The sequence below is a fragment of the Mauremys mutica genome, chromosome 11, assembly GCF_020497125.1.
Source record: "Mauremys mutica isolate MM-2020 ecotype Southern chromosome 11, ASM2049712v1, whole genome shotgun sequence".
Taxonomy (NCBI): Eukaryota; Metazoa; Chordata; order Testudines; family Geoemydidae; genus Mauremys; species Mauremys mutica.
The window spans coordinates 85,231,443-85,253,876 of NC_059082.1; the positions used below are offsets into that span (position 1 = coordinate 85,231,443).

A 22,434-nucleotide genomic window follows, 5' to 3' on the forward strand; every position below is an offset into this window, starting at 1 on the left:
ATCATGTGCAGTGCATGCGGCAGAGAACAGATACCAACACAGCCAGTGCAATCTACAGGACTGGAGATGTGGAGAACTAGGTGGGGAATTTTTATTGAAAATGATTTTTGAAGAAAATCATAAAAACATTTTCAACTAGTTTCCCCCCCTATTTCCCCACCATTTTTTGAACAGCTCTAGTCATGAGACAAGGAGCCTTTTGCCTCTACGTCCCTGGTGTCAGGTCAGTAGAGACCAGACGTTTTTACTGTAGCTTTGACAGGCTCTAGGAATTGGATTTGCACCAGCTGTGATGAAAGCAATGGTGGAACTGGACCAGAATGGCTACCTCCTTAGCAGCTGTAAGGGAGAGGCCAAGGCCTGGATACATAAGACACTGGAATTCCCTGCTGCCGCTGGAGGTTCATCGGTGAGGGCATTCAGTGTCTTTGCTAAAGTCTTGCCTGTACTGTTCCTATTCAGGGACACCCCGAGGCTTCAGTCTCTAGACCTTTCACCAGAACTAATGAACTTTGTGGGGACAGAGCTGCAGGATGGGTTGTGGTTAAGGCCCACAACCATGACTCAGCAGATGTGGGCTCTATTCCTGGCTCTGCCCTGACGCTCTGTGCAAACGTAGGCAAATCACTGCCTCTCTCCATGGGGATAGTAGTTAGGTGTGAGCACTTCGGGGCAGGGACTGGCTCTTACTATGGGTGTGCAGCACCAGGGGCTCCGCTTTCAGCTGGGCTTTACTGGAACGCAAGTAATAATCATTTGAACATTAACAAAATACCAAGTGAACCTTATAAAGCACAAGCACCCGGCAAAACTTGGGAACTATTTCTAAGAAAAAGAAACAGAAAGAATGTGTCATTTCTAGCAGAGGGAAGATGACTCTGTGGCCACACTAACTGTCATTACAATAACTAATGACCCAGTCAGGGGGCTGTATCTGGTAGGTTCTTGGGAACCTAGTTTCATGGTCCCAGTTACATCAGGATCATTTGCATCAGGCGAGCTCGGGTATGTCAGCAGTGAGATTCCCTTTACAAGCCCAGGAACTGGGAAGAGTAAACGTGGTACCAAGCTTCAGAAAACAGTGATCCTGGTATAATCATCTGCTAAATCCAGCTTTGGTCCCTAGCTCTATAACATAACACATTCTAAGGGGGGAAAATGCTCCCTAACCATCCACGAGAGCAGAGCCATGAGCAATAGCAGACGCGGGGGGTTGTAGGGAATAGATCTTGGCAGGAACGTTCTGGGCACCTCATCACCAGGCAGATGCTGATAAATTCGGGAGCTCAGAGAAGAGCTACAGAAATGATGAGGGGGTGGTAGGTCTGATGGATGAGCAGAGATTAAATAAGTCAAATTTGCAGTGCTTGGCTATGTGACATGTGTGTGAAGAGAGGGGAGAGGGAGGAATTACTCCGGGACATCCAGAGGGGGTAGCTAGGAGGATGGGATGATGCTACGAAGGGAACGTCTGTCGGAAGGTCTCTCTTGACAATGAGACATGTCAGGCTGTGGGACGTCCTGAGGAAATAATATTTCATCAGAATCATTCCAACCAGTTCCACTGGGAACGACCAACAAAGCCAGAAGCAGCCAAGAGGTGAAGCCAGACAAGGACACCGGGGAGGCCCTGGGGTCTCTCCGGGACAGGCTGTTAGACACCCTGGCAGCAGCCTTGCCAGCAGAGTGGGACCAGGGAGGTCTGGGATGGAGCTGGAGGAGAGGGACTTGAGTAGCCCTTGGAAGCTGCTTGCTTGGTGAATTCGGTGGTGAAGGGAGGGGGCAATGGCTGGAGAGGCAGATTGGGCCCAGGTGGTTTCAGAGTCTCGGGGAGACCAGGCTGACACCTGTGTTGTGAGCAGGAGCTAGAGGAAAGTGATGAGATATTGTCCCAGACTTGTGGGGTCCAGGGGAGGCAGAGTCATCATCTCATGTGCTCTTGGTAGCACCCACTTACCTCCAAGTGCCTGGCTGTGGGATTTATTGTGGTAACAGCAGCTGACTGCTGGCTCCTCTCTGCTGCCAATAGCAGGCTCTGGGTGATGTGGTATCAGGCAGCTGGCAAGTTGGCCTGTGCTCCTGGAAGCCATTGTCTCTGAAATCACCTGGCTGCTTAATTTGCTTATCCCTGACCCGTCTGCAGAAAGGGTCCTGCACTTTCCTTACAGGCTTCAGATGCCATGATGGGAAAAACTGGTCTCGGGACCAAGGACAGGAGAAGAGTGACTGCTGTGTTCTGCCGCTGGCCGGCCTCTGGCAGGAAATGGCCACGTCTAACTCCTCTCATAACAATCCTCCTCAGCTGAGCAAAACCCAGGCCTGGCTAATATCGCCGGTTCAGACGTCCATCACCCGAACAGACGCCGCTCTCCAAAGCAGCCTGGTGGAAGGAGTCGCTGGCTGGGCAGGTTTATGAGCTGGCTACGTGGCGGATGATCACACAGGGGTTTATGATCTATTTGGGTGACAGATGTCCATGGGAGAAAGGCGTTATGCATTTGGAAAATGAAGTTATTTGGTGCAGTTAATGGGGCGTGACTGCGTGAGTGACAGATGTCTGCACGCTGGACAGGGCTGGCTCCCCTCACTCTGTTCCAGAAGCAGTCGCTTTAGAAAAGATTCTTTCCTCAGAAAGGCAAACACTAAAATCTGCCCTTAACCGTTTACCTGCCTGGTCGTCCTCAGCCATTCATGCCCCATGGGCGTCTGCGGACACTTAAGCCACAGTCGGTGTGTTCCAGCCAGAGCTGCCTGGTGCATCTGGCTGCACAGCAGGTATGCGAGCCAGGATCTAGGGAGCCCTCGGCAGGAAAGCAGAGGAACTCGACCTGCCATAAAAGGCAGCCGCCTAGCACATGCATTTTACCTTTTGGCCACCAGCATGTGACTCAGCGCTGTAGAGCAGGCGAGTGGTGCTGTGGGGGTAGCACCGACATTTCCCACCCCATTAGTCAGCACCCACCCCAAGCGTTACTGCAGGGCCCGCAGCTAACAACATGCCACAGGCCACCCACACTGCCTCTGAAAGCCAGGGGAATGGTGGGGCTTCAGCCCCTCGCAACCCAGACCCCGTGTGCCTGGCTTTGGCCAGCATGTGTGTTGTGTTTGACCCATTCTGCAGAGATTAATACATTCTTATGGCTTTCAAAAGCTGTGAAAGGAGGCAGAGCTTCTTGGCTTTTCTTTCTAGTGTCTAATAATCTCAAAGGTTTCTCCTGCGTCTCTGGTGGCAAACTGGGCAAGTCCTTTTGCAATATTCACTTCCCACCATCTGCAAGAATTGCAGCCCGACAGGGTGCAGAAGGCTGCTTCTCTTTCTCTTCATCATCTGCCAACAGTCAGGTGTCCCAGACGCAGCCTGAGAATGGCAAGGCAGGTGGTGAGTGGAGACTATTGCTTATTATTCAAAAACACCTTCCTTTCCCTGTCTCCCCCATGTGTCTGCTTCAGCCACCTGTTGCATCTTAACCTAGCCTGGCAGCCCCCTGGGCCAGGCCTGCCTTTTCTAACCCCACGTCTGTGCAGCACCGAGCACACCAGGGCCCTAATCCCTGCCTAGGAGCTCTAGATGTTCCTGTACTGCACATAATGCAGGAGAAGGATCATTTATTCTGACGTAAATCTGGTTTGGTTGGCTCTGGCCACAACAAGGTAAAAGGCTGCCAGTGGCAGCTGCAAAGATCTGGACTGTCCAGGAAAGAGGAGAAAAGGAGGCTTTCCCAGCGTAAGGGGGCTCCACAGAGGTAACCGAATCAGAGGGTGGTGTCTGCACTACGGATCTCAGACCCCAGTGTGGAATGAGAGGGAGACACACAGAATTCCTGCTTCCTCCACACATTTGTCAATGGCCATCAGAGAGATGCACCCCGCTGGATACAGCACTGCAGAGGCTGGCCTGGCCATTTCATCTCCATGCCACCTATCCGATTGCTATGGTTACAGGATCCCGGGATGAGCACCTCAGAGAGAGGCATGTGTGCCAGCTGCCTGAACTAGACTAGTATCAGAGGGGTAGCCGTGTTAGTCTGGATCTGTAAAAGCAGCAAAGAGTCCTGTGGCACCTTATAGACTAACAGACATTTTGGAGCATGAGCTTTCGTGGGTGAATGCCCACTTCGTCAGATGCATGTGAACTAGACTAGTGAGATCAGCACCAACACTGATTCAGTGACATCCTGCCATCAGCAGCCGGGGAGAGGATGCGAGAGCACTCCCTTGGGATGGGCCACGGTGCTCTGAGACACAGCGCGGTGCAGAAGCCCAGCACACAGCGGTTAATTGACCCCAGGGAGCATTTCATTCGCTGCATTGTCCCTCCGGAGGTGGAGCTGGGCACTGATGGGCAGCAGCTGATGATGGGCATTTTCATATGCACAGGCTGTGTTGGCACAACCGCCAGAATTCAGCCTTCAGGCACAGTGCTGGCAGCAAACGGTGCAGAGGTGAACTTGTGCATCCAACCCCCTATCACCTGTGTGCCAGCCACTGAGACTCATCTGCCCCCTTCCAATTCACGATCCACCCCCGTTATTTAGGCAGCTGAGTGACACCCCCTCCACCATCTTGGAGTGCGCAGGGTCATTGGCCTCACCCCGCCCCCCCTGCAGGCGAGATCCTGGCCCCCGGGGAGGGAGTCTGCTGTGTTTACTTGGATGAATGCTGCTCAGCCTGTCTTCCCCCAGACCCAGCAATCACACCAAGGAATGAGTCACTCCAATCCCGCAGCATGGGCCTCCCTGCGGTGATTGCTGCACTAAGCTGTGTATGCACCGGCACCCGAACGCAAGGCCCAGCCCCAGAGCTGCAGGTGGAGCGTCCAGCAGGTGCGTTATTCCGGGAAGGCACTTTCTGCTCCACCTGCTGCTGAACACAGGAGGGTCACAGGAGGGTGCACAGGGCCCATTTCTGAGAACGGGCAGGGGCAGAGTATGAGCTGCTGGGAGCCAGGCCATAGCACAGTGAGCAGAAGGGGCAGGAACTCACAGTGCCCGGGCCATAGCAGGGGCTGTGGGAGGTTATCGGGGCTAGACTGGAGCAATGGGGCTCAGATGGGGAAGAGGCCATGTGAGCAGGGCGCGCAGGGGCAAGTCTCCACTCAGGCCTCAAGTGGGGAAGAAGGGCCCTGTGTGGGGCTCAGAGGGACGGGGAACGGGCTCTCCCAGCACTCCTGCAAATATGGAAACAGACGTGGAACTGGAGTAGTTCAATCAGGAAAAGGAGCAGGGTCTTCACTCTGAGGCACCATCTACCCTGGGCAATTAACCCTTCCCTGGGTCAGCAGATGAGCCCCCTGGCCCAGGACTGAAAGTGCTGGTGGGACAAAGCCATGTCCAGCACCATTCAGGAGGTCGGCGTGTGGATCGGGGCCCATCTACACTAACAGTGATATCACTCTCAGCCCGGGGTGGGCTGCCCGGGCAAACCTGGCGTTGGTACAGCTCAGAGCTCTTTCTGTTTACAGCCTGTGCTGAAGAAATAACCCACCCATGGTAAGTGACATTCACAGCGCGGAGCACTGGGCAGTGCCCACTCCCTGGCCCCCAGGGAGCTGCTGGGAGAGGCAGGGAGATCTTGCCCTGCGAGGCTGCAGAATGGCTCTTGGCCGACAGCCTGCAGGGTGACCGTGTTCTCCACACCCCCATGTGTGTATCTGAACACAACAGGACGAAGCTGCAGCCTGTGCGGCACCAGAGAGCTGCTCCCTGGCCCTGGGGGAGGGCATGCTGCACACACGTCCCCACAGCTGGGTGCAGAACCGGTACTGTCCCGTCTCCCTGGGGGTGGCCTGGTGGCTAGAGGCGACTGTGAAAACATAGCCTGGCAGGAGCACAAGGGGCTGAGAGTGAGTCTCTTTCAGGTGGATTTAGTGTTGGTGGAGGGTGCCCAGCAGACAGGATGGGCTGAGCCGGGGCAAGGTGTCTCCATCCCATGGGTCGTGCAAGCATTGACCTGTTCTCACAAAGGGCTAGATGCTGCCCGTAACCGGGACTGCGATTTCTGTGATCTAGGCCCTTGTCCAGAGGGAGCTGGACTCAGAGCACAACCCCCAGATGGGGTAATTTATAATCCCACTCACCCTGAGCTACTGTCCTAAAGGTAAGAGGCTGCCTGTCCCCCTCCCAGGCTGTGTGCTGGGTAATCACTGTCACTCGGTGTGATGTCATGCCAGCTCAGACTGGCATCACTCTGACAGCAGCCTTGTCAGTGATACACCAGCTGCATGAGCAAGTTTGTCAGGAGCTGTGATCAGGAACGTTGCCACGTCCCAGCACCCATCCTAGCTTTTAAGTTGGGAGGCAGCATGCTGCATTGTACAGGGCATGGGGCTGGAAGCCAGGAGTCCAGGGCTTCGACTCCTCCACAGAACCCTGTGTGCCCTCGGTCAAGTCACTTAGCCTCTGTGTGCCTCGGTTCCCATGTGTACAATAGCCCAGCCTTGCCTCACAGGGGAGCGTGAGGGTGCTCAGATCCTGTGGCAATGTGGCCCAGAGACGTACCTAACAGTTTTCCGGCTCTGCCGCTAACTCACTGTGTGCCTTTGGGCAAGGCTTGTCTTCTATCCAGGCCTCAGTTTCCCCCTCTAGGGATGATGATATTTAGCCCCCTTGAGAGCTAAGCATTGTTACTGTTATGTTAACACACACAATGGAGACACCCAGTTTGCTTCTGCGCTCAGTGTAATCTGCTTCCTGCTACGCCATGTCAACCTGCCCTGCAATCAGCCAGAGGCTTTTCTTCATTTGGCTTGCAAGCACTTGGTTAGATTATCTCCTGACAACGTGCAGATAATGCCACTCACCCACACACCACTTTACGTCGCTACGTGACAGATTGGAAAAGCTCCCACGGACACCCTTTCTGAAGGAGCAGTTATGGCTGCACACGCGTTTAACAGGGAGATGGAGGGCAGGAGGGGGCCGGTCACTCTGGCCTTGCCTGATGGGAGTGAGTCTCTGAAATAGAGCCAGGGGCCTCTGGGCTCTTTGCTATACTGGGTAGTCCGTGAACTAGATACGTCACTATTGAATAGAGCCACGGACTAGGCTCCTTCTGTGCAGTGCCCCTGACACTTCAGCAAATGGAAACCTCCTCTCAGCCTGGAGAAGAATGCAGGCACGTCACTGCCGTAGGACAGAATGCAGGAAGGGCAGGAAAGCATCTGCTCCTGCATTCCCGGTCCACTGTCTGGGGCCGGGGAGAGCAGAGCAGATAGCCGGCCCACAGAGGGTGGAAGGGACAACGAAGACCACCAAGACCCAGCGGAGGCTCAGAATAATCCTGCTGATCTGCTGCTGGGGAGGCGGGCGCTGTGCAGGCAAGGCTGTGGGGCACTACGGCCCCTGCTCTCCGAGCAGCTGGATTGAAGGGGGGCAGTGACCCCTGAGGGTCTGCAGCAGCCCCAAAGAGGAGATCAGGGGATTGAGTGTGCCATTTTACGCTGCTTTCCTGGGAGGATGGAGCAGTGCATTGGGTGTCTCCCTCAGCTCCATCCTCCCCACACCCAAGCAGGCCAAGCCGATCCTGGTGTGCAGGACTTTTAGAGGAGGCCAAGGGAGGGTGTGAGGATGTAGCTGAGCTCTGCCCTTCTGCCCCTGAGGATTGCTGGGCCATGGCCCTGGGGTTCTGCTCTTTCCCTGTCCCTCCATTTGGAAGCAGAAGGCACAGCCTGGCCGAGGCAAACGCACAGATTCTGAGTTTAGACACCAAAGAAGCCTCAGTTCAGGAGACAGCGCAGGTCAAAACCTCCAGGGCAGACTCTTGGCCTCAGTGCAGGCAAGGGTGGCGGCTCCATTTGATAATGCCTGGGAAGTTGCTGATCCAGTGAGCTGGGCTGCTCTCAGTGGTGGCTGGGTCCCTTTCCTTAGCCCCAGGCACGTGACCACTTCCCTGAATGGCTCCCCAAGATCCTAGCAGTGGCTAACTCTTCCTGGGCTGCTAAACAACTCACTCTGCAGAGCACTGGCCTCCCCCATTCTGCTCCAGACCTGAGCCGTGCTGGTGCACATGCAAGGACGGGCCCAGGGGTGGGGGACAGCGCCTCCCCATCATCCTCCGAAAAGGCTCTGCAACCACCCAGGAATGGAAATCAGGTTCCAAGCCTCAGCCGCTGTATGGTCCTTTCCTCAAGGATGGTTTATTATCCACCAAACCATCTCAACAAAAACCAAATCCACAGAGAAACACTGGGTGCACACATTACCTCCCTCTCTCCTTCTCTGTCTGTCTGGATGGATGGATAGCCAGCCAGCTAGCAAACTGCCCCTTCCTCAATTCCCCCTTGACCCTGCTTCCCCTTCCTTTTATACTCTGCCCCGAGCAGCCATGTGACCACCCAGGACCTGTTAACCCTTTACAGGCTGTAGCACCTTTGCCTTGCTGCAGTTACCTTAGCTAGCAAATTCAGCCAATTCCACATTATATACTTGAAGCCATTTCAAAGCACCTTCACCAGCTAGCTAGTCAAAAAGCATAAGAGGAAAATAAAAGCAGGTCATTACTGAGGCCACAAACTCAGCAGAATTCAAAAAAAGATAAATATTGTTAGGGCAGGCCTCCCCAGGTGGCACTGCCACATATAGTTTTCCAAGTTCTTTTTTCTCAGCATGTGAGCAAATGTTCAGTCTTGGGGAGACATGCTGTTAGTTTTCTTTATGTAAGGTTTAGTGCAGCTTTGGAAAGAGAGACCCGTGTGAGCAGCAGGAAAGTTTCTGTCTTGGACTTTAATTAGAGTTAATTCTTGAGGCAGAGTTGGTGCTGAGCTGAATTTGTTGGAGAAGGAATTGTCCTGTGTAACGTTTGACCACCTCTGCTCCAGGACTAGGGACATATGCGTAAATGAAACTCATTACACTCGGCATATACCCAGACACCACGTCACTGATTGCTCCTCCACTGGGAAGCAGTCCTGGATATCTGCTACCATTGGGCAGAGTGATGAAACTGGTGACAGAACAGCACTGTGGGAAGAGGGGGGAACCATATGGATAAAGAGAACAGCCATGATTACATTAGAGAGGCTGCAGTTGAATCAGCAATAGAAATTTGTCTGCTCCGGGGCTTGAGCCAATGACTAGCAGCTTGAGGTTTTCAAGAATCTTCCCTTGTGGACAAGTTATTCCATAACTGAGCTCTCTGGGTGTCATGCATCCTCCACCAGCACAGGCTGCTATCAGAGACAGGACAGCAGGGTGAGTCAGGATCACCCAAGGAGCTGGTTGCCATGAAGAGCTCGTTTCATAGGTGAATGCATCTCACAGAACGGTGGGTTCTGGGGGCTGCTGGAGATGAGATGGAGAAGTCGTTGCATGTTCCTAGTGTTCTCATTGGCCTCTACCAGCGAAAAGCCCGAGGACTCAAACAAATCCCAGTGTCTTGTGAGTGTTCTTGGCAGGGATTGGGGGGAGGAGGTCACCTTGTCACCACGGAAACACAGGGTAAGGGGCCCTGTTTCTGGCCCAGTCCACAGCAGAAAGAGCATGGACAAATTCCACAGGCCCCTATTAGCCCATATCCGGCCACTGCAAACGGGAGCTTTGGGTGAAAGGCCCTGCCCTCTCTCCGTGCAGCCACACGGGTTATACAGGGCTCCATGGAAAGGTGAAAGGTCATTTATCTTGATGTGTGAAGTTAGTGCGGGTGAGAGGTGCTGCCTGGACATCTCTGGAGGCTGAAGTTGTCTATGTACCCACAGAAGGAGTGCAGAGGCCATGCCAACTTCCGCCTCGCGGCCCACTGGCCAGCAATGTGCATCAAGAAGAGAGTGAAGGGGCTACTTTAGGATTGAAGTTTCCTTTCCATTTCTGCTCATCATCCCTTAGCCTGTCTGCTGGGATTTTTACCAGCACAGAGATCTACTGGTGCCAGTGGCAGTGGACTTTTAGGTGGCATGGATTCCTGAGACCTTAACATTTCACACAGACTTCTGACAAAAGTCCTCATGATACACTCCGATCCTGAACTCAGAGCTGTTTTCCCCACATCAGAACCACCTTGTGACTGCAGAATGCCATCACAGAACATTCTAAGGGGGCTATGCAGCTTTTGCCAGGTTTTAAATGGTTCCTTCATCTGTAGTTTACCACCTAATCAGCCTGTATTTACAATCTCATTCTCTCATTCTAGTGGCTAGGACACAACATGGAATAATTCTGACCTCTTAGAGGTGTTTCATTGTTTCTGATTAAAAATCAATAACGAAATTGAAGTAGGAGAGGAAGGTTGTGTAGGGAGGTTTCTGGAAATATAGGTACAGGACTATATGATTATATCGACAATGTTGTAACAGTCAGGAGAGGAAGATCACCTCCGTGCCTTCTGTTTGGAAACTTGCTTCCAGGTGCCAGTAGCAATGAGGTAATACAAGCTTCTGACACACGCAGATTCACAGATTTTAATCAGGCCAGAAGGCACCATTGTGATCATTTAGCCTGACGTCCTGACCCTGTACAACACAGGCCAGAGAATTTGACCTAGCGATTCCTGCATCAAGCCCCATCGTGTGGCTGAGTTAGAGCAGATCTTTTAGAAAGCTAGCCAGTTCCGATTCAAAGCCTTCATGTGATGGAGAGCCAGTCACAACCCTGGATAAGTTGTTCCAGTGATCACTAGCCCCCCAAAATGTGCACCTTATTTCTAGCCTCAATTTGTCTAACTTCAGCATCCAGCCCTGGGATCCCATTAGGCCTTTGTCTGCTGTCAGAGATCTTCTCCCCAGGTAGGCACTTGCAGACCATGATCGCATAACATCTGACCCTTCTCTTGGGTAAACTAACTTATGTGGACAGCGACACAAACAATTCTTGTGTTTGGGTAAGGGCCAAACTCTGCCCTCCCCTCATGAGCAGGATGCTGAGTCTGCTCGAGTGACAACAGCAGAATGGAGCCCCCTGTGCAGCCTGGAGAGAAGAACATCACCAGTGGGATGGAGGGAAGCTGCTGGTACCACAGCAATGGACCACGTCTGGATTCCCCGCTCTCTAGCTCTCCACGAGGGGCCGAGCCAGCTGCCATGAAAGCCATTGAAATGACTCTCATGACGTCAGGGAGACTTGGCGCAGGCCCGAGGGCCTCGTACAACAAAGGGTCCCTGTAATAGGGCCTGCCGCCAGCAGAGCACCCCCTCATGGCCAGGGTGCCTCTACCGTTCCCTTCGCCAGTCTCTTTCAGTCACCGCCCTGCGCAGGGACTGGGGTTTTATCACATTAACACAATTCTCAAACACAGAAACAACCTTCCAGCCAGGCTCGAGCTGGCCCAGCTCCCCTCGCCTCCCTGGGGACCTGCCCCTTCTCAGACACCCCTGCAGGAGGCCTCCTTCCCTGCAGCTTCATCCACCATTCCCTCATGGCAGTAGACCCAGCCCTGCCACTGCCTTTCACCCTGGGATCACCCTAATCAACCCAGGGCTGGCTTCTCCCCAGGCTCTGCAGCCCATGGGCAGTGCCCAAATGTCTACAGCCACCCATTGCCACAGGATGCCATGGGCCCAGCAGGCATCACAAAGGAGCCGACATTTATGTGGAGATGAGAGAATCCAGTTCTATCACATAGGACGGGAAAAGTTAGAAGTGTGATAAACCTTCAAGCCTCAGGGCAACCACTGAACAATGGCGGCTTGAAAGAAACCCCCTTGTCACAGGGTCCGCACAGGTTTCCTCCTTCTCACCCTTGTGCTTTATGTTACAGTGCCACTGTGCAGTCCCCTTCCCCCCCATCAGTTATCCCCTTGCCAACCCCTTCCAGGGTCTCTTGGCCCTTGAGGCTCCTTCCCGTGGTGGGGAGACAGAGCTGTGGCCTCCTGACTGGGCTTTGTTCAGGGCTTTTATAGCCCTCCCAGCCTTCAGCCCAGCTGTCACTGCTTAGCTCAGCTTATTGCAGGGAGCCAGCCCTCGTTAGGGCCTGCAGCTGGGCTCCCTGCCGGCTGCTTTGAGCCTCTGCCCCGGCCTCTCTGCCCGACAGCAGGGCTTAGCCAGCATTTCAGCAGGGCAGTCGAGGGGTTTCACCCCTGCCCTGCCACACCCCTCTATGGGAAGGATATGCCATAATTGTCCATTGCAGGCGTGATGGAGCAGGAAGCAGGGCGGATTTAACCTGGGAATGTTGCAGGAGAGTTAGCACTGGGGATGGGGGCTTCCCTTGAGCTGTAACCTGAGCCAGGAGGGGGGTTGGGAGAAGTGACACCTTCTGCCCGGGGGACTGAACAAAGGCGAGGAGGACCTGGGGGGAGGGGGAAGAGAGCTGCTGGAGGAGTTTTTGTTTTTCAGTCTTGGGCTGGGTGGTGCAACGCAGGGAACCCCAAGCTGGGGTCTAAGCTCCCTGAACCCCCCAGAAGGACTTGATTGAGGGGTTTTGGTTGTACCTACAAGCCCTGCTTGGGACTGTGTTCCTGTCATCTAATAAACCTGCTGTGTTACTGGCTGGCTGAGAGTCACGATGAATCTCGGGAAGAGGGGTGCAGGGCCCTGACTCCCCCCCACTCTGTGACAGTGGGGTTTTACACCTTCCTCTAAAACAGCCAGTCTTGGCCCCTGCCAGAGAGAGGAGCGTGAGCTAGATGGACCGTGGGTCTGATCTGTCCAGGTAATTCCTGTGCATAGCCAGCAGCACCCGCTGGACTGGACACTCCCCGAATACTTGGGAATGACTTTCGGGGCTAATTAATGTGCCTGGAAATGTGCTGGTATGGGATGGAAATGGAGGAGCCCTCAGTAGCAGAAACTGTGAAATAAAGTGTCACGCTCCATCAGTTCCTATCACATCCACGCACAGAACACCACAGACACTTGGATCACACTCACATCTGCTCAGGCATGTGTTTGACACCCATACAAGAAAAATACAAAACGTTGCTTCCTTTCTGAGGAATAAAATACTCAGCTCTGAGCCTGGGTACCAGCCGTTTCAGGAAACCCCCTCGTTTTACAGGGCTTTACAGTCTGGTTGTAACATTTTCCTCTGGGCTAGCAGTTGGTGCCCAAGAGGAGATGCTCTTTGCTGGATGTAGGGTGCACGTGCACATCCTGTTGGGTGCATGAGCAGCAAGCAGAGCACATGGCGAGGAGCCCCTTGAATCTCAGACAGGAGCGTTCTGGCAAACACTGTGCTGTAAATGTGTGCTCCATTTTACAATAAATAACTGAAGTTTTTCTGGTCCCTCCTGTTTATCTTGGAGCTTCAAAATCACTTCCATCTCCTCTAGGGTAAATCCTCATTTCACAGGTGAAAATGGCTGCCGCAGAGTAACTGCATTTGGCCAACACGGCCTTGGAGATTTTTCACATATGGCGTCAGTGCAGAGATGCAGAATCTGCTGGGTCAGTGGTTCAGGCACGATGCTGGCAGATTCAGTCCATCACTATGTTATTGACTCCAATAGATGCCCAGTGGTTTCTCCAAGTTTAAATCAAAGAAAAACAAGTGCAGAAGCAGGTACAAGAAGCTCCGAGGATGTCCAAGCTCTGATCTAAGAGGAGATATCTCCATATTAATGTTGGAGACCAGCTCCCGAGAATGCCAGCATGCATCCAGTTCAGTATGGAGGATAATGAGACAACACTGTGCGCCCTGCACACCTAGGAGTCGGGCAGCTCTGATGCATTCAGACCATGCTCATAGCTTCCAAGTGGGGAGTAAGGGGAAAGGGCTGGAACCAGCAGGCTGAACTCTCCCAAGGCCTGATCAATCAGTGCCAGTTCTCTCCGGAAAGAGCAGCTGCACTATTGATTTGCTTACGCTATATTGCAGCAACTACATGAGATTTAGGTTAAGGACAGTTAGTGTCGCTAAAGTAATTCCTAAACCAGAACAGCAGATTAAAACTGCTCTGCTCAGAACTTCTAGGAAGGGTGGAGCTGTATCTAGCACTTCCATCTACAATGGGCTGAACCCCAGAGCTTTCAGGACCTTTGGCTTCAGGTTTGAATCCTGGTTTCACCTTGCTTGTCCTCACTTCTGAATCAGATGCCCCTTGCCCCCGAAGAAATGCTCCCTGGAATGCACCTGTTCACGGCAGAGATAGACGGACAGTGTGGTCCCTAGGCTAGGAGTCACCCAGCCCAACCTCCGCTGGCTTCCCAAGCTCTATGTTGCACTGCCAATGGCCATGCTCGGCTCTCGCAGGTGTTTCACCAGACCCTGAATGTGCTCAGTAGAGTATTCGCTCCAGAACTGAGGCACGAGGCTGTGAGGGAAGGGAGATGAGGCTTTACTTCTGTCAGCTCAGGTTAGCCCCGTAACATTAACATAACTGTAACGCAGTAGAAAAGGAATCCACTAGTTACAGGAAATGATTTACAGGACACAAGACTGCCTTTCAGAGGCCTCAAGTGTACCATAAAAAATATATTCTAAAGGAGTAATCTTTATCTGAACTGAGGCTGCACAGAGAGAACACATGTCCAGCTGAGAGCAGCATTGAGCTTTTGTTCACTCTGGGAAAAGTCAATGCTCTTCATCTTATTTGATTAATTTTTTTCTTGGCACTGGGCATCTAGTTAATATTTGTGCTCAACAATGGGGTTTTTTCCCTCCAAATGTTGCTCTTGTCCTGGGCTCAGACAAAGGCAGAGATGCCGATAGTATCTCCCCAGACAAATTGCCCTGCTGGGATGGTGTGTTAACAGCAAGATGTGGAGAAGTCAGACTCCACTCCCCACTCTCCCGCCCCACGCTGTGAAAAACTGGCCTACCTCTGGGCAGAAGGTGCCAGGGGAACTAAGCCCACCTGCCCCCACAGCCAGGCTGATGCAAGAGCCTGCATGGTGGGCTGTGGAGCAGCTCCATACTCGCGGCGTCTGAGCAGGAAGGGGCGACTCTTCAGGTGTATTTTTTTCTCCCCCTTGGTGAAGCTGAGGTTCCCGGGGTTCATAGTATTCAACACTGAAAACATGGGCATTGTGGTTGTGCCCAGCCCAGAAATGTGTGTACCTCAATGAGCACCCCCAAAATAGGTGTGGAATCGCCAGTGCTCACACACGAGCCAGGCGTAGCATGCAGCTGTACCTGAGTGTGCAGGGGGGTTTCTGTCCCTAACTCAGGTATGTGCACTTAGGCACAGGCATCTTCAAAATCCGGGCCCTAGTGTTCACTTTCAGATCCCCGTTGAGTCAAGTCAGCAATGTAGGGAGGAAGGAGAGTCCAGAGGTCAGGGCACTAGGGGTCAGTTCCCTGCTCCATCAGATATCACTAGTCTCTCTGGCTTTGTATACACAGCAACTAGACACCCACGGCTGGCCCGTGCCAGCCGCCTGGGGATCACAGGGCTCGGGCTGGGGGGCTGTTTCACTGCTGTGGAGAGTTCTGGGCTCAGGGTGGAGCTCGGGCACCAGGACCCTGCAGGATGGGAGGACCCATCTCCACACCCAGGGAATAGCCCTGCCCTGCCTCCCGGGGAGCTGTAGGGATAAATTCACCACAGACCGTGAGGCGCTCTGCTCCTACAGGATAAGTACCTAAAAGATACCAACAGACTCCAGGGCAAGGTGGAGAATGTACCAAACTCACGTCCACACACCCCAGGAGCTGCTCAGCTAAGCACACCTCTGTGGCAGGGGCAAAGAACTGCAGCCCTCCCCTCGCCCCGAACGTCAGATCAGGGAGGTTACTGGATGAGGCTCTCGGAGGAGACCAGGTACCTCTTGCTGACATCCTGAAGGACAGGAGGACCGGGGTAATTTTATGCCTTTGATGGAGTCTCCCCTCTACGGAGATCACTAAACCACCCTTGCGGGGACCGGGTCCAGGGCCCCATATCGATATTTCTGAAGGATAAACACGGATGGCCACTGCCTCCCCTTGCGTCCCACAGAGGAGCCGGGCCTGCCCTCAGGGAAGATGGTGCCTCCTTACTCATGATGAGGAGAGCTCCTGGGTTGGGTGTGGGGGGCTCTACCCCAGAGGGGAACAGACTCTCCTGCCCATAGAAATGTAGGGCTGGAGGGGTCATCTAGTCTAGCCCCCGTCTTCCGGTTTTTCCCCACAGAGGGAATCCCCACCCCTGGGGGCAGGGCCCAGCCTCCCCTCATGAAAGAGGAGGCGCCTTTCCCCTATGGCTTGGGGTCACAGTGATTGGAGCCCCCAAAGACAGAAGATGGGGGCTGACAGCCAGTCACCTCAGATGCCTGCAAAGGGAGGGCGGGGAAGGCCCGTCCTCCGAAGACTGACAGGGATTAGTGCTGAGGAAGCTGTGCAGTGGTGGGGAGGGGGGCCTGGGGCAGAAGTGGGGAGGAGCAGAGGCTGGGGGGTAGGAGGTGGGGCAGGGAGAAGCGGGGGATGGCAGGGTGACTGGGGGCAGGAGCAGGGAGGAGCAGAGGCTGGGAGGCAGGAGGGGGGCAGGGAGAAGCGGGGGGAGGCAGGGTGACTGGGGGCAGGAGCAGGGGGAGCAGAGGCTGGGGGGCAGGGGGAGCAGAGGCTGGAGGCAGGAGGGGGGCAGGGAGAAGCGGGGGGAGGCAGGGGGATGGGGCAGGAGCAGGGGGAGCAGAGGCTGGGGGGCAGGGGGAGCAGAGGCTGGAGGCAGGAGGGGGCAGGGAGAAGCGGGGGGTGGCAGGGTGACGGGGCAGGAGCAGGGGGAGCAGAGGCTGGGGGCAGGGGGGGCAGGGTGACTGGGGGCAGGAGCAGGGAGGAGCAGAGGCTGGGGGCAGGGGGAGCAGAGGCTGGGGGCAGGAGGGGGCAGGGTGACTGGGGGCAGGAGCAGGGAGGAGCAGAGGCTGGGGGCAGGGGGGGCAGGGAGAAGCGGGGGGTGGCAGGGTGACTGGGGGCAGGAGCAGGGAGGAGCAGAGGCTGGGGGCAGGGGGAGCAGAGGCTGGGGGCAGGAGGGGGCAGGGTGACGGGGCAGGAGCAGGGGGAGCAGAGGCTGGGGGGCAGGGGGGGCAGGGTGACGGGGGGCAGGAGCAGGGAGGAGCAGAGGCTGGGGGGCAGAGGGAGCAGAGGCTGGGGGGCAGGGGGGGCAGGGAGAAGCGGGGGGAGGCAGGGTGACGGGGCAGGAGCAGGGGGAGCAGAGGCTGGGGGGCAGGGTGACTGGGGGCAGGAGCAGGGAGGAGCAGAGGCTGGGGGGCAGGGTGACTGGGGGCAGGAGCAGGGAGGAGCAGAGGCTGGGGGGCAGGGGGAGCAGAGGCTGGAGGCAGAGGGGGCAGGGTGACTGGGGGCAGGGGGAGCAGAGGCTGGGGGCACGGGGAGCAGAGGCTGGGGGCAGGAGGGGGCAGGGTGACTGGGGGCAGGAGCAGGGGGAGCAGAGGCTGGGGGCAGGGGGAGCAGAGGCTGGGGGGCAGGGGGGGCAGGGAGAAGCGGGGGGAGGCAGGGTGACGGGGCAGGAGCAGGGGGAGCAGAGGCTGGGGGGCAGGGTGACTGGGGGCAGGAGCAGGGAGGAGCAGAGGCTGGGGGGCAGGGGGAGCAGAGGCTGGAGGCAGAGGGGGCAGGGTGACTGGGGGCAGGGGGAGCAGAGGCTGGGGGGCAGGGGGGGCAGGGTGACTGGGGGCAGGAGCAGGGAGGAGCAGAGGCTGGGGGGCAGGGGGAGCAGAGGCTGGGGGCAGAGGGGGGGGGCAGGGTGGCTGGCGGTCCCAGCTGGCAGACTGGGGGGCAGCAGGAGGGAGGGGCTGTGTGGCACCCGAGGTGTAAGGCAGAAAGCGGGGCAGCCAGTGCTGCGGGGCGCTCTGGGGGCAGCAGGGATTTGGGGGCGAGGTTTCCAGGGCGCGCGCTCTCCAGCTCCGCTCCCAGCGCCGGGCCGGCCCGGGGCGCGGTGCCCAGGCGCGGTGCCAGCCCCGGGGCCGGGGCCAGGCGCGCTCTCCCCGCCGCCCCGTGCCGGGGGCGGGCTCTCCCCACGCCGGGAGCGCGCTCTCCTCCCGCTCGCACAAAGTTTAGCAGCAGGAACTCGGGCTGCAACAGTGCGAGGCGGCGGCGGCGGCGGAGCCAGAGCCAGAGCGCAGCGTCCCCGGCCGCGCCGCGGAGCCGGTCCCCGTGCGCCCGGCCGGGCGGCCGCACCGCGGGGCTCCGCGCTGACTGTGCCATGCGGGGCTCCCCCCCGGCGGCTGCGGGGCGGGAGGGCAGCGGCGCCCCATGCACACGGGGCTGCCGGGCGGCGGCTGACACCATGTGCGCCCGGTGCGCGGGGCTAGGAGCGGGGAGCAGCCATGGCCCCCCCCGCCCAGCCTGGGGCGCAGGGCGGGCGCGGCTCTAAGGGCCCCCCCGCTCGGAAGCTGCTCTGCATGTGCAGCCTCTCGCTGTGCCTCACCTACCTGTGCTACAGCCTGATGGGGGGCACCGGCCCGGGCGCCCTGCGCGGCTCCCCCGCCGGCCTGCGCGGCTCCCCGGCCCCCGGCGCCCTGCGCGGCTCCCCCGCCGGCCTGCGCGGCTCCCCGGCCCCCGGCGCCCTGCGCGGCTCCCCCGCCGGCCTGCGCGGCTCCCCCGCCGGCCTGCCCGGCTCGCCGGCCACCCCCGCGCCCCCCACTCGGGCCAGCAATGCCAGCCGCCCGGGGGGGTCGGCGGCCGCCTGGCTCCGGACCGCGCTGGCCCCCGGCGAGGTGATCGCGGCGCAGAGCGGCGCCTTCGAGAGGGACCCGCAGGAATCCAGCACCACGGACGAGGAGCTGAGCCGGCCGGGCAGCACCACGCCGGACTACGGCGAGAAGCGGCTGCCGCAAGCCCTGATCATCGGCGTGAAGAAGGGGGGCACCCGGGCGCTGCTGGAGGCCATCCGGGCGCACCCCGACGTGCGCGCCGTGGGGGTCGAGCCCCACTTCTTCGACAGGAACTACGAGAAGGGGCTGGAGTGGTACAGGTGAGCGCCGGGCCGGCGGGGCGGGGCGGGGCGGCCGGGGGGAGAGACACCTGCCCGGGCGCGGGGCAAACAGCCTGGCCAAGCTGCGCCCTCCCCGGTGGCCGGCGGAGAGCGCGCCTGGCCGGGCCCGGGCTCTCCCTGGCCTGTCTGGAGAGAGCCCCCGGGCAGGGGCGGCGCTGCCTGTAGCCCTCCCGCCGGGACCCTCTCCGGCTCCGCTCCGCTCCCATAAGGCACCATCGGCTCTGCCCTGGGAGCGGGGGTGGGGCAGGTTCCCTCGGCCCCACGCCGCCCCCGGAGGCTCTGGCCTCATGCCCGGGTGGGGGGCTGTGCCTTGGGCTGCCTGTGCTGGGTGCCAGGGGCTGTAGCTGTGGGAGCAGCACCAGTCCAGCCCCCAGGGACAGATCCTGGGGCGGGCGGATTAGCAGCTCTTGTGCCCAGGGCGGAGGAGAAGAGAGGGTGTTGTTAGTGGCTTGACCTGCCACTGCCTTGCTTTTGTGGGTCTGAGTCCGGGGGTGTGGGGGGGGTGCACCCTGAAGGTTTCTGTGAATTTAAAATCTAACTTTCCCCCTCTGGGCAGCAGTTCTATTGCTTAGGTATTTATTGCCAAGAGCGGGCTCGGGTCTGCCCATCCCCTGCCTGGCAGCTTACCCGAGCAAGGTGCTGTCTCCAGCGCCTGTGTGAATCCCAGCCATGCCCTCCCCTTTCAACTGCAGGCACCTTGGCATTGCTTAACCACCTATAAACAATGGATAGGGGGCACTGACAGTGACAGATAAGGGATGCAGATGAGGCCCCAGAGCAGCTACTGCCTGACCTGGAGGCAAATTGTGCTAGAACAGATTTAAATGCAGGTAAAATAAATGTATAATGAATGTTACTGTCGATTGTACTATTTAAAATACAGGGTTCTGATGGAGATGCCAGAACTAGATAAAAATGCATTTTATGCAGCTCCCAGTACACAGAAGATTTGAACAGATTGCTCAGGGTAGCTGCACTTGCAATATACAAATCTAGGCTGTTCAGTAGTTAATAATTACAGAAATAAACAAGCCTGCAAGCCCAGGTGATAGCTGCAGTTTTAAAGTGACAATAAATAAACAAGGATTCATTCTTCATACAAGCCGGCAGCATCCTGAATTTACTTCCCAAATGGAGATTTATTCCTTTTATGCAACAAGTTCCATCTGCTAGAAGTTTTTGAATTGATTAGACTGAGATCTGTGGATGAATGACTCTTGGTAGTGCCGTTTGATCGAACACATTTAAAACTTTTAACGTAGACTCCTTTTAACCTGTTCCAATAGATGAAAACTGGATGAATTCACCAGTAGGTTTCTTTGCTGTTTCAACATATCAAACTAATTGTGATGGTCACTGTTTTAAAATATTTATCTCAAAACTTGAAAATACAAATCATTAATTAACTTGAAAATTATTGGTGATGTTATTTTTTAGTTTCTGGCAGCACGTGCACTGTGCTTGTTGCTTTCCAAATAGGAAATAATCATGATTAAACATCGAGGTCCTGGCTTTTTATTTCACTCATTAGTTGACTAAACAGCTCAAAAGAATGAGGAACATTTTCAGTTTCAGAGGCAAAAAGTTAACAACTGTTTGAATTTGCTGGGTTTTTTGTTTTGTTTAATAAAAATAAAGTGTGAGGTTTTCATGTGTCAACACTAACTTAGATGTGATCATCTTCAGGCAGGTTTTCTCAGAAATTTTGGAAGCAAAGTGTGTGCATAGCACTTATTTGCTGTGGCATTTGCTTGGCTTTGTTATGATGCCCAGCGATTCTCTGAGGAGCTCCAGTGAAGTGGAGACCAGCAATTGGAAAGAGAGCACTTGTATGAGAGCTTGTTTGTTATGTGCTGTCAAAGGCTGTGTGTGTTGCATCAACATCTGGACACGAGGAGGACTGGCTCCGGTGATTTTATTTTGTGCACGCTTTATTTCAAACAGCCAACATCATATTTTACCTAATTGTCACCCAGGAAAGCTTTGCTTTATGGACCAAGTTTAGAAACTTGATGAAAGAAGCTAAAGATAGGGGTGTGGAGAGGTTTGGTTTGTTCAGAATAGGCGGAAGAAGATCAAGCATTGACTATGACAAGCAGCTGTGTTTTCATCTTGAAAGTAAAGCTGGGCGAAAAGGGCCAGGGAGTGAGCATCACTTTCCCTTGGAGCGAAAGGCACAAAGAGGGATGCATCTGCAGAACAGGATTCGGATCTTTTGGTCATTCTTGTAGCTGTGTGGTGTTGCTCTCATAGGTTTGTTTAAGCTCATTTTTAGTGCTGGTGAATGGTGCTGAACTCAGCAGCTGTGGGCACCTGGGTGACCAGACAGCAAGTGTGAAAAATGTGGACGGGGTGGGGGGGGTAATAGGAGCTTATATAAGAAAAAGACCCCAAAATTGGGACTGTCCCTATAAAACCGGGACATCTAGGCACCCTAGTGGGCACTGAAATCTACTGGTTACCCTACCAGCAGCCACAGCTCAAGCAGTGAGCAGATCGTTGTCTCAATCCTGAGCTGGAATTGCCATACTGGAAGACAGCAAGGAGACACATACAGTTAGCTGTCCTTAGTGCCTCAGAGTAAGGCATAAATCCCCATTTCTGACACACCAAGGGGATTTCTTCCTGCCCTAGCTGATGGTTAGCTTATGTCCGGCAGCATGAAGGTTGAGAGTCTTTGCAATTGTGTCCTAGCTACAGAACTTGCAGATGTTATTTGTATTCACATAAATGTCAGTTTTTAACCTTATTGAATTACTTGCATTAATGTCTTCTGGCAGTGAGTTCCACGGATACTTACACATTTTGTAACATGGGGCTCCTTTGGTCCATTTTAAAACTGTTGTCTTTTAATACTATCACATTATTATTTTCTAGTGTCATGGGGTGGAAAATGGGGTCACTTGACTGGCCTCCTCTGCATCATTCATTGTTGAAAGTATGTTCTGGTGATTACTGTACTGTCCTAGGAAACAGTAACTTTATGTTCTACTCCAGACTGTGCCAACACGGCCTAGAGCCAGTCCCCTTGTAACTTCCCTATGCCTCAGCTTCCTAATCTGTAAAATGGGGATAATAATACTTAACTATTTCTTTTGGATGTGTATCTTGCTACAGCTGGTCATGCCTTTGTCTCCTTGAGTTTGACTGCTGTAATGCACTCCACATGAGGTTATATCTTACGACGATCCAGAAGCTGAAGTTAGTGCAAAATACACTTTATGTAGGGAATCGGTTACACCGGTTCTCTAGAGTCTGCTGTTTTTCTGTAATGTTTAGGAACAGCTATGTGAATGGGTGATCTGTGCTGATTGTGATAGTTCGAAAGCCAGGGTTACAGTTTATATGGAAATTACAGAATTGAAATCTTCCTGCGTGTGTACTGATGTATTATGTTTAAGGTGGAGTTAAGGCTGCATGGGGTTGTTCAGGATTAAGGTGTCCGATTTGCTTTTGGAATCATAATTTGTGATTCTATACACTTTAGTGTTGGGTTGTTTGAGGGATTTATTCAGTGGTACATCTTCCCTTCAATTCCATTTATAGCCTTCAGTTGCTGAATTTCCTAGATTTTCTTTTTTCGAAATGTATGATGTATTTTGAATGCTATTAAAAGTTGTTTTTAAGGGTTTGTGGGAAGCATT

The 22,434-nt window shown here is 55.0% G+C and overlaps 1 protein-coding gene across 1 annotated transcript in view; it reads left to right on the forward strand.

Annotated features, from left to right (window-relative positions):
- Positions 1-18,095: 18,095 nt before the first annotated feature.
- Positions 18,096-22,434, forward strand: part of HS3ST4 (heparan sulfate-glucosamine 3-sulfotransferase 4) — a 109,959-nt gene continuing 105,620 nt past the window's right edge. The window contains exon 1 of the mRNA XM_044980173.1: positions 18,096-18,769. Within this exon, the coding sequence (XP_044836108.1) occupies positions 18,123-18,769 (647 nt within the window). The 5' untranslated portion in view covers positions 18,096-18,122. The remainder of the gene's footprint in view (positions 18,770-22,434) is intronic.